A 15402-nucleotide genomic window follows, 5' to 3' on the forward strand; every position below is an offset into this window, starting at 1 on the left:
GCCTAATGTGCAAGAGAAACGGCTTTTCAGCTACATCCAATTTGTGTCATGCCTTGCGATGTATTGACAAGGCAGGCTGAAGACACCTTACCATGAGATGGACACTGAATTAGGCCTGTTAAGATTGAGAAGTTGTACGAGGAACTTGGGAAAATGGAGCTAGTTTTCTTTACACCCGAAGAAGAAACAAAACTTGAAGAGCAATTTAAGGAAGTGAAGTTGGAAGAAAGAGCAGCCCGTAGGGAAGCCAGAAGGAAGATGTATGGTTGGTCACCAAAATCTGAGGTAAAACCAGATTCTGAAGGAGAAGGAAGCTTACCAACTGATTTCCATGAAGGGATGGTCGCCAATGCTTGAAAACACAGAGCAAACGTTGTTGGTCGTAGTGACTTCGTATTCCTGATATGTATTCATATCCATGAATTTTGCCTAGCATCTGCTTTAGTGTAATGTTTTTCTGCATATATTGCCAGAATCCGTGTTAGCAACACTGCACTAACCTTCCCCTTGTGCAGAGTGTGAGTCTAAGAAAGGCCATAGTAACCTTACCTTGCATTTCTCTCTACATTGCTTTCTACCTATTGGAAATATCTTATTCAAGATGCTTTACTGCACTAATTAATTTGTACATGCTGTTTCTACAAGTTATATATATTGGTATAATAGAAGATAATTTTAGATTTACAACTTCTATTTTGTAAAGGATTGTTTCATCTCTGATTTGCTATCTCTGTCTGTACTATTTCTGTAAAGGATCTCTCCCTAAAGTATGTTCTTAAAAGCCGATACCATCTTTGGTGAAAACAGAAAAACAAATGCTAATAGTGCTCCGAAAAGCATTTTCATAAAATATTGCATGGGATCATTGTCAACTTCTTCCTCTGTGCCAGTGGACGTTGACATTGCCACTGTCGAGGGCAATGCTTCAATAACAGCATCTGCCAGATCAGTTATAAAAGAGGAGGTGCAATTCAGAGCAGGAACACGACCCCAATTTTCAATTCCCGATTCAAGAGCTAACTCCTTGTATTCCATATCAATCTCTTCAAGAGTCTCTATATGCTCACTCACAAAGCTGAAATTCCAATAGCATGGATACATTAAGTGACATATCAAGAATAAAGCAAGAGATTGTGTTATCTGGCAGACAAGTAAAAAGTAAGCCAACACATGAGAAGAGCATCTTAATTGGCATTTCAACTTCCAAGGCCTAATACTCTTGAAGTGGTGGTGATAATTGAAGTTCTTCGTTCGGGGTCGATAAGTTTCAGGTGCTAGAATGCGTACCTTACTGGAACAGCCAACAGAGACTTAACACCTTTCTGTCCAAGCTCAACAAGAACTTCATCAGTGTATGGCTTCAACCATTGGACAGGACCAACTCGGCTCTGGAATGCAAAAGGATAATACCGAATTATCACCACGAGGGAAAAGTGCCTTCATCCCACTATATTTCGTTTTTGGTATATTTTATGCATACAGGAACTTCCCACATAAATGAAATTGCTTTTCTTCATTTTACATAGTATAGGGGTAAAATGTGATGAAGGATTATAAACACCTAGTTTGGAGAAGAGTTGGGAAAATCTGAAATGTAAAAAAGTCTAAAGTTGGTAGAAAAGAAGTTGCATCAAATTTGAAATAATACAAGTAAAATTAACATCAATTCGAAATGTTGAGGGATGAACCTTTGGCATTTTTGGGAAAACGTCATATTTTATGAAACAGACCAAGATAGAAGTAAAATGGGGAAAAGGGGAGTCATATTCTGTCTCAAACCCCTATAAACTTCCTCACAAGAAAAGTCTCTTTAAAAAATAGGAGGAAGGGAAAAAAAAGGAGAAAAATATGGAACTGTTCCATTTTGACGAGAACACTCATCAATAAAAGCGCATAGAATTTGGCTAAATTGAACTTTGAGTCATTGCAGCGTGGAAAAATACATTTATTTCCGAAATCTAATAAATCACTTAGAGGGCACAATTAGGAAGAGAACATGGTATTGCAGAATGTGGAGAACTACGGGTAACACAAAAAGTGATCCGGAGGACTTGAGCTTTTGGGAAAAACCTGGTAAGCTAAGGTATGATCATTGTTGATTTCTCTAGCTTTCAGCTCTTTCATTATCAAGAAAATGCACTCTTCCATCTGATCTCTATATGGATCACCAGCATTTTCAACATAACTGACTGGCACTCCATGGGCACTAAAGAAAATCATGACCTGCGAATACATCCCTCTTGGAATTGAGTTGGAAATAGCAAAAAAATCCCAGTAAAAATAAAGAAAGGTTCATCACCAAACTAAAAGCTAACCATGATGATCAGAAACTAAGGCCACACAAATCAAGAAATAAGATATGCTACCTCCTCAGGCTTAGTGAAATTATGTAACTCCTGCTCAATCAAGTTTGCCATGGACTTGATGTAACCTTGTCGTTGGTACCAGGATTCAATGACAGCAACTGGCAGTCTGGACAGATAAGAGTCTTCTCTGGGAGTACACAAAAAGTTCAGATATTGATTAGACAGGAAAATGTATATTCATACACTTCAATTTAAGAACATGAGACTCCATAAATGCAGTAACCAAATAAAAAAGAAAAAGAGAGTTACTTGAAAATATTCTGAAGGGCACGGACACTTGAACCAGTTGTAGAGATAGAGTATTGAGGATATAAAGGCAGTACAACAAGCTTTGTAATCCCGTCTCTTTTTATCTGCACCACAACAGCGAACTCTAATTCAGATCAAACTTAAGACCTATGAATTTTCAGCTCAAGAGTGATTCTTAGGTCCATTCAATCCCAACTATTCATTTGGGTGTCCTTGAAAGGACAACTGCTGGTTGGGATCAAGTAGGTGCAGAAAACATGTTCCACCCAAGAATTTCAACACATAAATCTTTTTAAATAAAAAAATATTTATAGGATCTCAAATATAAATAGCTGGCAGTTCATCAAAAGAATCAGCATATAATTATTTGACTATATCTGTACATAAAATTAGTGAGGTTGTATTACAACTTACAAGCTTGCTAAGAAAAGCGGAGCACATTAACAAGACTTTGCTTACCAGAAGACAAAACTCTCATCCAGATAAGTTAATGAAAAGAAAGCATAATGAATTTTATTTAGTATTATTTCCAAACAATGTATTCAGAACACAACACATGAACACAACACATAATTGCTAAAACTATCAATTTCGCTTCTTAAAAATGAAAATGGCCATGATTATCTTCGAAATGTGAATTACTCTTGGCCAGGCTTCAACAAAAGGGGTTTATTTACCAATTGAAAAATCAGTAAATAATAGTACAGATCACTTTTTTAGTGGAGATCTATATATCACTGAATATTCTTAGCAGAATTGATTTAAACAAATGCCAGAGCAAAACATTAGCTCCTCATAAATGGACATTGACAGACAAGTTAGCTTATTATATGAAACATTCTAATCGTGGACTTAGACGGATGTTAGGTGGACTTGAAAACCCCAAAAAACAAAAAAAAAAAGCTATATTTTAATATATTGCAAGCTGAAAAGGAGCTTCTTCAATCCAGGTTTTGCTTGTAAAAAGCTTTCCAGTCCTCCAATTTTAGTTCAGTAGTACTTATCAGATGTTTTTTAGTTGAGTAGTAATTTCTTTTTATCAGTAAAATGATCAGTAGTACTTATCAAACAATTCTTTTAGTTGGGTTTTGCCTTACTTTTCAATAAAAGTTGCACATACCGATAAAAATGAGAGTTGGCTTTAATGCTTTGGTCATGTCTAAGTAGACCTTCTGATGCAATGGGTTCTAGGAGTGAAAAAAAAAAATAGGAAGCTGTCTCAAAATACCAATAATCTCCCAGAATCCACGCAACTTGGAGAAAATAGAGCATGGGGAAAGAAAAAGATCCCTTAGCAGTACCACCCTAGTTGAGATTAAGGCTTATCTTCTTGGTATGTCTCCAATTTAATAAGAGTCTTTTGAATCTCTTCAGGGATCGTATATGTGATATGTCAATCGAAAATCTAGCAATATTAACGACTTAGAAAACCTAATGTATTGAAGATTGGAAATGGAGCTAAATGAGAATGAAATTGGTAGCAAGGATTCACATAATCCCCACTAGCTCGGGATTAAGGTTTAATTCTTGTTAAACATGGGTTACTGTCACCGATATCTTATTCTTCTGTTTCATGTACAATATTTATTTCAGGTTTAGACATTTTACACATGCATTGCCGAAAGCAAATCAGGCCCAAAGAAGCTGTTTGACTTGGCACTGAATAAAGCTAGACATGAAGTCCAATCCAGTTTAATTACTGTTGGGATAAACAAAAGACAGAAGGTTTTCCGTGGAGGAGGACGAGAAAAGAGAGGAAAGAGGAGAGAGGAGGATATAACACAAAGAACACAGAAACCTTTAGCTCAGCATCTTCCCTAAAACTACATGAAGGAAGGATGGAGAGAGAGGCGTCTTTCTTCTTCTTTATTTCTTTTCTCCTTTTGAGTCTTATTTTTTGGGTGGGGAGACAGAATCAATAAAATAGATATCTCATGATCAGGCGGAGCCAGAATTATCAGTAAGAGGGTTCAAACATTGAAGAAATAGACACACGAAGTAGCCAAAGAGGGTTCGACATTTACTACATATACCTAAAAAATATTTTAACCATATAAAATAATATAATTTTCAGCCGAAGGGGGTTCCCCCTGATTACAATGTGGCTCCGCCACCGCTCATGATCCATTATGTAGAAAATCATCTATTATTATTGTTGCTAACTTAATCATTTATTATTCATCTGCTACTTTCCCCAATAAAAAGTTTTTTCTGAAGTTACTAGTAAAAAAGAAGATTTCTACAATCAAGATCCTAGATAATATTGCTTTATGGTAAGACAAAGTGTATAATCATAAGAACTTTTAAAGAAACGAAAAAGGGAAAAATGATATATCTATATATACATATAGACACACACATACATACACCTGCGAAACTGCAAGAATAGCAGAGATGAGCTAAACTCCATTTTCTACGTAAAGCTCAAAGTCTAAATATGACAATGAAACTCAGAACATAGAACAATTGCAGCGAACATGTAGTACAAGTTATATATAAACATAGATATAGAATGAAAAAGCATGTGGTATACCATTATTTATACTCATTATACAGTAAAATACAAGCTGGGATTTGTAGCATATGTGCTACAGAAAACATATTTTACGTCATAAGGTAACAAAATGACAGAAATCAAGAAACACTGCCAAAGTAGTTGTAAGATGTGTAGGATCTATACTTCTACCATTTTTTATTCTACCTAACAGAATTACTCCGTTTTTTATTGATTCTTTATTCTTATTTAGTAGGATTTATAATTTGTGCTTGTTAATTAGTACTTCTGTGAATTGCGCCCGTGTTCAAGCTCTCAAAACAAATTAGATTTATTTGAAAAGTATAAATGAAACTAGTGTTCGAATGACTTGTTGAGATTATAGTGTAAGCACATGAGAGAAGACACAGACATGATCAAACAAAAGATCAAGACAAGAAAATGTCAACTGGAAGGATCAAGGATGCACTTTAAGCTACCTGGTGAACAGCTTCCTCGGTGAACGGGTGCCAGTACCGCATCGCAATATAAACATTAGCAGGGACTTCCTTTGTTTCTAGCACCATTTTTAGTGCACTTGCCTGTAATGATGAGCTTAAGAGGGTTATAACAAGTTGAAAACGAACCATCATAATGAAATAAAAATCAGTTAGCACAGAGCACATAAATAAACAGAGGTGTTTTTGTACCTGTTCATCTGTTATTTTTCGTAAAGGAGAACCACCTCCAATTGCAGCATATCCTTCCTTACTTTTCGAAGCTCGGAGAACAGATATAAGTTGTGCCAATGGGCGCTGGAGAAAAAGGAACAATCTGGGGAGCCTTATAATATCCTGCCACGCAAAATTCATACCATTAAGCATAAACACAAACAATGAAACTAAATTATTCAATTTCTTCAGCTTAGGAAAAATAAAAGGAGTTAGACTGATTGTTAGCTTACAGGATCAGCAAATAAGTTGAACAGAAAAGGCTGGACATCATGAAGCGTGTCTGGTCCGCCAAGATTCAAAAGTAGCACTCCGATCTTTTCTTCAGCTGTCTGTGAGGAAGACTCAACGATGCTCCCTGGATACGTAGACAATCCAACAGAGCAGAACGTTTTGCCAACTACATCTCTCTTGTGCAATGGGCGATGTAAAGACAATCCTCCACCTACACTGCTTCTTTTAAGAGTGAGTTCAGAAGATAAAACTGTAATCTCTCGCTCATCAGAATTCATTTCTCGCCCACCATGTGAGGAATGGCAAGCAGGCATTAACCTTGTCCGCGTGCAGCATCTGCCATGAGAAAGATTCACATTCAGTACATCATTTTGGCATTAAAATTAGCATGGAAATGAAAAATCTATGTCTATCCCATCAGTAGAAAGGTTATTTTCCCCTCACAATAGAGTCTATCGAATCATCATACTTAAATACACTCCCTCTATTCGATTGTCATTACAAAGTTATATATATGTAAAGACTAACTTCCTAAATTTTGTAAACATAACATTTTCCCCATACTATAAGCTACCAGATGACCCCATTTACCTACCAAACCCAAAACATCCTAAACCTTTGAGCAAGATTCTGACTTTTCAAACAATTCATATAATTGATCAAATCAAACGTCCACAAAGAAAAAAGGAACTCAATCCTTACAAAAACATAAATTGACAATAACAGAATTTAACAACAACCCAAATGAAAAAAAGAAAGAAGTTTCCAAGAAATGAAAACCCATAAAAGCTTACATGGAAGATTTAGAAGTGAAACTGGCAAATCTAGAACTTGGAACCTTAGTCGGTTGAAGAAGTCGAGAGATCGTCCCTGTTTCCATGATCTACTATGTGATGATTTTCTTCTATCAAAACTTCCCAAAAAGAGATCTCAGTCTTGTTTTTTATGGGTCTAAAAGAAAAAAATACTATTAAATGCAGAAAAATGGATAGTTCGTGGATTTTTTTGTGAGAAAAAATTACTATATTTAGGTAAACATGTATGAAATGCCAAAAATAGTGTAATACATTACAAATACTAAAGAAGATCATTTTCATTTATTAGCCAATGACTGCGAATAAATTACAAACACTATAATTATTGATCTCTACAGAGAGTCTTAATATATCCTACAACTATCACAAATCTTCCTTTGAAATCAGGATGAAGAAATCAAATGTTTTCATGGATATGACTTGGGTAAGGCTAGGTCATACTGCTTTGCATGGTATGAGGAGATAGTCTATTAGACTCAGATGATTTCAAGCAAATGGTTCGACTTTTTTAAGAACCTCTGGGCTTTAAGGTATTGTAAATTCAGAAGGTCAAATTGGCAGCAAAATCTTTGAACAAATCACTTAAAGATTGCCTATACTCGACATATCTACACTTTCATGGAACTATTTGATTGATCAGTCAATATTATAGTACTCTAATAGAAAATCTTTTCACTACATAATAAATAAGTGTATGTCGTGCAAAAGAAGATGAACATGAAATCTAAATAATCATTCTTGTTGGTTCACACATTCAATATCACACAGAAAGAAGGGCGAGAGTAACATAAAGAGTAATATGTAATTTCACTCACAATTTGTACACACCTGAAGTTTGCTTTGCATGATATCGTAAAAAGTATGAACTCGGCTTACCTAATTAAAAATAGATACTAAATGTGCTAATTTTTTCTATTATATTAGAAGTGTCACTTTAAAAATGGGTTCAACATGTGTGCTTAAGGACAATTTGTTATTGTTTAGGGGTATTTTAGACTTTATAGGTTGGACCAAATTGCTACGTGTCATTTGCCCTAAAAATTGAAGAGTCATGCATCACTGCATTTGGCCTGTGGCAATTTCTCCAGCCCTAAAACTTGAAGAGCCACGGATCACTGCATTTGGCCTGTGGCAATTTCTCCATTCTTCTCTCTCTCGGTCATGGAACCTGTTGCTTATCATATTGATTTTTTTCGCCATTTTTGGGGATTTATTAGAGCGTAAACAATTCGGTATTGCAGTAAGAGATAACATTCATCATCTTTCTAGCCGAGAAAAATCAAAGAGAGCAAAATTATTGTTTTCAATTTACTTATAGTTGCATGGTTGTGGGTTTCCTTCCAGCTCTCATCTATTCATTGAGTTTTTGTCCTTGCACAACCTTACGCCTTCCATTTTCTCTGAGTACAACTTCATTTTTAAGGTAATTTGTTGTGTCTGTCTTCAATTTTTGGGCTTCAATCTCTTAGTTCTTGGCATGCTTTCACTTCGATTGTGTTTTAGTTTCAATTTTTAATCATATATTTTTTTATTTAATTTTTGGTATATGGACTCATTTATATATATATATTGTGAGAATTTATGTTTTATGTGTTGGGATAATTTTCTCTGGTTTTATCTAGTCTCTCAGTTAATAATGATTTCTTTATTCAAGTTTTATGTGCTTATCATTCTAGATTAGCTAATATTGAGACACTTCAACTAAATGGAAACAAAAACTAATTAAGGTAAACAAAATCAATTTTTCATAATAAAAATATAACACAAGCAAGGAAATAATTCTCACATTTAATATAACGATGATCATTATAGAAGATTTATTACTGAATACATAATAAGATTTGAATTTGGATGGTCAAATGATAACAAAAGGGTCAATTTTTTAAGAAAAAAACAGTACCAAGTGTACAACTGAACTGATCAGTGGCTTGAGAAATTGAAATTTTGTTGTTAATGGAGCCCAACATGATAGTATGGTACAAAAGTGCAAATTTCAGACCATTTCAAGTTTTTGATTCTTTTAGATTATTCTGTTAACCTAAACTCCATGTCAGGTACTAGTTTTCCCATCTAGCTAATTTGGATTAAAATACTCTTTAATAGCAAGATCCACTCGATGGATGTCAATATTGGTTTAGGTGGTAAAATACTCTTTATCAGTGACAACTTTATACCAAGTACTCAAATTTGAGCCTCTAATTACTAATGAAGTGAATAGTATTTACCACTCTACCGCAACCTTTTTGATCTGTTGCATTAATTAATCATTGATTTCGCAATGCCATGTGAAGCTCTACTTGCATTGCATTGCCCATATTAATTCATTGTCTTGCCTTTGGTAGTTTAACCTAGACACTCTTCCTCTCATCTCAAGTACTAAGCTTCCCCTTCATCTAATGACCACAAATGCTTAACTAATTGAACTTAGCTATCACATTAAATTGTAAAACCACCTACCTACATTCTATTATTTTTCTTTCATTAATGCTTTCGAATTTTCCTAGTAATAGTGTTACATCTTCCATCTACTTTATTTTCTCAAAAAACTATAGAAATAATAACACCTCAACGTGATTTTAATTACATAGTATGGAGTTTTTACTCTTTAGTAAAGGCTGCTGCATTTTATTTATTAAGTGATACCTAACCATTAGTGCAACCAAAATTAATGCATCATTTTCCTTCTTACTGAGGGATTATTGGCATTGCAGAAAGCAGCAACTCCCAAAGTCAGAAAACTAAAACCATTAGGTGGTCCTAAAGACTGATGAACATCAATAAAAAAAATTACGAGGTAATAATAAAAAGGGGGTAACAAGTTGTTGATAACTTATGAACATCGTTAAGAAAATTATGGTACAAAATCACAGAAATTTGAGCCTCAGTTTGAGCAGTTGGTGTTGTTGCTATCGCCCTCTAGCCGAGCTTCTGACTTGTTGTCGTTGGTTGGGCTGCTGGCGGCCTGGAGTTCGCTGTGGAGAAGAGATGGGACGGGGATAGAGGAAGAAAGAAGAGAGGAGGGGAAAAGAGAGAGGGGTCGAGGAAAGAGGAGAAGAGGAAGACGAGAGTTCGAGAGAGAGGAGTCTTCGCCGGTGCTGCTGCTCGCCGGTGATCCGTTCGGAGGAGGAGAAGAGGAAAGCGGGGCGAGGGGAGAAAAGATGAGGGAAAGAGAGAGGCGGGTGAAGGGGGTGGTAATTGAGAGATAAATTTGACTTAGGGTTTCGATATTATCATTGGTCAAATATGCTCCTAAACTATTAGATATATTTTCCGTTTAAAATTTGGTTCACTTATGCTATTACTGTCCAACTTTTGGTCCAAATATGTTTTATGTACGTTAATTGTCATGTTGGACATATCCAACTCATTTTTTATTTCATTAAATTCCACATGAAATTGTCATGCCATTTTGACCTTACCACATGACATTTATATGAAAATGGAAAGATATTCGGATTCATAAACACCCAATCAAACCCATAAATCAGCTCCTTTTAAATACGTTATCCGACCCATTTTTAATAATTTCGTTTAAATTTACTTTTTTAATAAATCCCAAAAATGAGTAATTGATTAATAAAAAAAAGAAAAATATGAAAAAAAAATATAAAATTAAAACAGAAAATCCACAAATAAATATAGTATCCTTAAATTCAATTTAAACACTTTTTTAAAAAAAAAATTATAAATCCCGAAAATGAGTAATTGATCTGAAAAAAATAAAAAATTAACGCCAAAAATAAAAAAATAAATACACTAACCTTAAATTCAACAATTTCAATATTTTTTTAATTTTTAGTTTTTTTGGTAAATCCAAAAAATGAATTTATTATTAATAAAAAATATAAATTTTACGCAAAAAAATCACAAAAATAGGAAAATATGAAAGAAAAAAATATAAAATAAAAAAATGTTGAAATTGTTGAATTTAAGGTTGCATATTTATTTGTGAATTTTGACGTAAATTACTCATTTTCGAGATTTGTCAAAAAAAAAATTAAAAAATATTGTAGATTGAAATGTTACTATATTTATTTGTGAACTTTTGGTGTTAATATTATATTTTTTTTCATACTTTTGATATTTTTTTACTAATCAATTACTCATTTTTTAAATTTATCGAAAAAATAAAGTTTTTAAAAAATATTGAAATGTTAGATTTAAAATTACTATATTTATTTGTGAATTTTCGGCGTTAATTTTATATTTTTTTCATATTTTTTCTATTTTTTAATAATCAATTACTCATTTTCGGGATTATCAAAAAAGTAAAATTAAACAAAATTATTAAAAATGGGTCGGATAACGTATTTAAAAGGAGCTGGTTTATGGGTTGAATTAGGTGTTATGAGTCTGAATATCTTTCCATTTTCATATAAATGTCATGTGGTAAGGTCAAAATGACATGGTAATTTCATGTGGCATTTAAAGAAATGAAAAATGAGTTGGATATGCCCTACATGGCAACTAACGTCCATATGGACATATTTGGACCAAAAGTTGGACGGTGAGGGCATAAGTGAACCAAATTTTAAACGGAGGATATATATAGTTGAATAGTTTAGGCGCATATTTAACCCTTTTTCCTTTTTTAATTAAAAATTTGTACTTTTTCACATTACACACAAGCACTAATTGACTCAACATGTAAGTAATTTATGCAGCCCTCTAACTAAGTTTCTGTACAGATGACAATCAATACACAACATCGAAAATTATCATACAGTTAAATTCTTAATTATCACTAGTCAACACACAGAACCTTGCCATTCCATCTTCTTCTAACTCAACAGATTTGTATAGCTAAGGATTCCTAAAATCACATCATCTAGATCTAAATCTAATAAAAGACGTAAAAACATAACATACTCCATCAAATTTATGTAGATCTACTAACATAAATACACATATAAGATCTGTCCATACAAAACAAGCAAGCAAACATAACATACACAGGAAAAAATTGCTATTTGACCAGATCTGTAGTCAGAACAAATCGAAATTCACATATCAAAGCAAATTTCGTAATTTCGAACACACCGAATAGATTAATTAAACAAAAACATGTAACATACACACGAAAAAATTGTGATTTCATCAGATATGTGATCAGATATGATAGAAATTAACAGATCTAAAGCAAACTCCGTGATTTCCAACCTCCACCGACTCAACTTATCTAACAAAAACAGATAACTTATACATGAAAAAACTGCGATTCATGGTCAGATCAGATCCAAATTAACAAATCTAAAGCAGTACATCAACGATTATAAGTTAATAAAGTAAAAACTCGAGATTAGGTGATCATAAGAGAGAAATCTTACCTTGAAACGGTGCCGGGAATCAAATGAGCGAGCGAGAGAGCGATTGATCGGAAGCAGGAGAAGTAAATTATTTTTGACCTCTAATTTTATAATAAAGTACTAATAATAACATTATTTTTATCTACTTGTATGATATGTTATATATTTTCTAAGTTTGATCATTTGTCTTGATTGTTATTTTTAGATTTAAATTATAAAAAATTAAATTAATATTTTAAGATATATTTTTTTATTATATTAATATGTAAAAAATTATAATTTATAATATTTTTCGTATAGTTTTAAAATATTTAATTTTTTGTTTAAAATATCAAATTAATTTGATCTAATTTAATTATAAAAATTAGTTAAATTAATTTTTGAAAAGCGCAACATGACAAATAATATCAGACGGATGAAGTACTAATATAGAAACACCGAAAAAAGTTTTTTATTTATTTTAATTTTAGAGACAAAGTTAACTAATATTTTTTGCTAGTGAAAATTGATAAATATCTTGAATAATTAATTAAAGCGTGAGAAAATTAATACGGATTATCATTTAGAGAAAAAAAAACATTATCGAATAAAAAGTTATAATATGTATATTAATCCAAACGGCCTCTTTCGACTCTTCTAGAGCCAACAGCAGACATAGTGTTTGACTTGTAATCTAACACATTGTATTTCTATAACCTTTTTCCTTTTTTATAATATGAGTTTTAATGGAATTAGCATAATTAGTCAAATAAATAAATAAATATATACATAAGAATGTTCCAGAAAATATAAAAGTGTGACAAATTATCATGTCATGAAATTTTAAAAATTTTTGATATATTCTCTCTACACAATGACAATTGATTAATAAGGGTAAAATTCGAAGTCTTAATTCACATTTTTCACAATTGTGTTACTTGCATTGCAAGTTGCTAACGTAATCTACAATCTTTTCCAGATTTATTTAACCAACAACTCTATTCTTCAAAATGTTTTGACAACGAAAGCCGCATAAAAAAATAAATCTTAGACTTAACTTAGTATTAAAAATTAACAATCATGTAAGAAGTTAATTATCGATTTCATATTTTATTGTGGGACTCTAAAAACTCTTATAACGCATATACCTCAATAAATAAAGCGTGAAAGTATAATACAAGAGTTCAATAACTATGAACAAAGAACTGAAATCATTCTGGCACAATTACCTTAAATAACAGTTGATTTATGTTTACGTATTGTATTCCGTTTACGTAGAGCAGACACATAGATAAATCAATAAACTAAATTTTACTTACTGATTAAAAGGGCTTGATCAAGACAAAACAGACGTATATAGTGTATGCGGAACTTATCCTTAATAGTAACAAAAAAAGTGTTTATTTCTTATATATTCTCGGCTTAAAAATTGTTCATATATAATACACTCGACTTAGAAATAACAAAAAAAAAAGGAATTCGTCGCCTGAGAGATTCGAACTCTCGCGGGGAAACCCCATGTACTTAGCAGGCACACGCCTTAACCACTCGGCCAAAGCGACTTTATTATTATGCTTAGCCTTAAACAAGTTATTTAATAAAATCTAGTTTGAGGAACTTTTATGTTTGGAATTAACAAGCTTGTATGGTAGGTTAAATTCATTGTCGAGTAACTACGAAAAAAGACTCATTTTAATAACGGTCTTTATGATGTGATTACGTATTTAATTTGTTTTGTTAGTTTTTTCAGTTTTGTCTTTACTTGTTATTTAGTAATTCTATTTTTTCTTTGACCTAATCTTTTATTTACCGTAGTTCTATTTTGTATCCCTTTTTTTTAAATATAGTTTTTTATCCTTTAGGTTATTAATGTGTGATATTATGTAACAAAAAAATGATGCAATCTAACCAAATATAGAAGTATTTACGTGACATGATTTTTAATAACATATTTCAATCTAAAAGTAATAATATTGCATGATACCAATTAAGTCATGGATCTATTGAAAATATGTGAACGTACACTTCCATACACCACATTCTCTCTAAAGCTCATTTATAATGTCAAACTGGATATATCTTTCTACTACTTGTCATAAAACTGAAAAATATCAACAACGTTAGTTAATACTCAATAGCTATATTATCAGATGGTTGATCAAATATAATTCAGTAAATAAGTGCACATAAATTTTTAAAACATATGTCGATATCTATTGATATAAATACTAAGTATGAGTGGCTAAAAGCTCGTTAGAGAGAGGTTGAGAGTTAGAGACATATTTTACAAAAGAAATTAACCAAACATCTTAGCAAAAAGTGTTATATAAGGAGAATCTTTAGTACCTCGGATATTCGATAATTGGTTACCTGAACTTTTACTTTTTTGGTGAGAATTTGATTTCTTACCTTATAATCTCCTTCACGTTTCTCCATATAAAATAACTAATGTTATATTCATCTATGAACCAATTTAAGTAGAAGAGATATGGGCTTAGATGTACTCATGCTCCAAGGTAGTCTTGGGCCCAGGTAATTGTGGGCCTTCTAATCATGGGCTCAATATGGACTTTTGCATTTCACCACTTCCTGGGGACTGGGCCATGGAACTCTTACACTTTGTTTGGATCATTGTTACCCATTGTTTCATAATGTATTATATCGTAGGGAAAATTGTATATAATAGCAAACCAATAATCTAAAATAAATGGAGTAGCTAGGGTTTGATTTAATTATGCTCCATAGCAAACGTTAGCCAAAGTTTGCCAGGCGACTCTCTCCCAAAAATCTCGCTCGCCACTCTCCCAATCTTGCTCGCCACTCTCCCATTCTCGCTCGCCTCTCTCGCTTTATACACAGAAGTGTATAATTTCTGTTTCTGTTTTGTATAAAGCGAGAGAAAATTGTATATACAGATGCAAAAATATATATCTTCGTGTTATACACTTAAATATACAATTTGCAAACATTTTCCTTCAATTCAATTGTAGACAAATGCAAATTTTATACAAATATTGCAGAGAAAAGGCCAATAAATTATACAATTGCAGTGAAATACAATTTTCTCTAGCTTTATACAACAGAAGTGTACATATTATGTTTTTGTATAAAGCGAGAGAAAAACATATATCTTCTTGCTATACACTTATAGTCATGCAATATATATACTTTTTAATTCGATTCAATTGTATGCAAAGCAAATTTTATAAAAATATTGCAGCGAAATAGGCAGCGAATTATACAATTGTG

General features: G+C 32.6%; 1 protein-coding gene and 1 non-coding gene across 3 annotated transcripts; both read right to left on the reverse strand.

The window, feature by feature from the left end:
• Window positions 1-635: 635 nt before the first annotated feature.
• Window positions 636-12751, reverse strand: LOC101248153 (ferrochelatase-2, chloroplastic). 2 transcript variants are annotated; one of them, XM_004249442.5, is made up of 10 exons: window positions 12196-12751; window positions 6848-7004; window positions 6053-6389; window positions 5799-5942; window positions 5589-5690; window positions 2616-2719; window positions 2367-2493; window positions 2071-2223; window positions 1288-1388; window positions 636-1075 (listed from the first exon to the last, which is right to left on the reverse strand). In XM_004249442.5, exons 2-10 carry the CDS (start codon window positions 6931-6933, stop codon window positions 763-765), a joined length of 1467 nt encoding a protein of 488 aa, XP_004249490.1. In that variant the 5' UTR covers window positions 6934-7004; window positions 12196-12751; the 3' UTR covers window positions 636-762. The 2 variants fall into 2 exon arrangements, with proteins under 2 accessions (XP_004249490.1, XP_010312259.1); XM_010313957.4 differs by lacking the exon at window positions 6848-7004 and having other exon boundaries at window positions 12196-12355.
• An 882-nt stretch (window positions 12752-13633) lies between these two features.
• On the reverse strand, window positions 13634-13715 carry TRNAS-GCU (transfer RNA serine (anticodon GCU)). Its single transcript has one exon. It is a non-coding gene; the product is annotated as a tRNA-Ser (tRNA).
• Between the last annotated feature and the right edge of the window lie 1687 nt (window positions 13716-15402).

The sequence above is a fragment of the Solanum lycopersicum genome, chromosome 10, assembly GCF_036512215.1.
Source record: "Solanum lycopersicum chromosome 10, SLM_r2.1".
Taxonomy (NCBI): Eukaryota; Viridiplantae; Streptophyta; class Magnoliopsida; order Solanales; family Solanaceae; genus Solanum; species Solanum lycopersicum.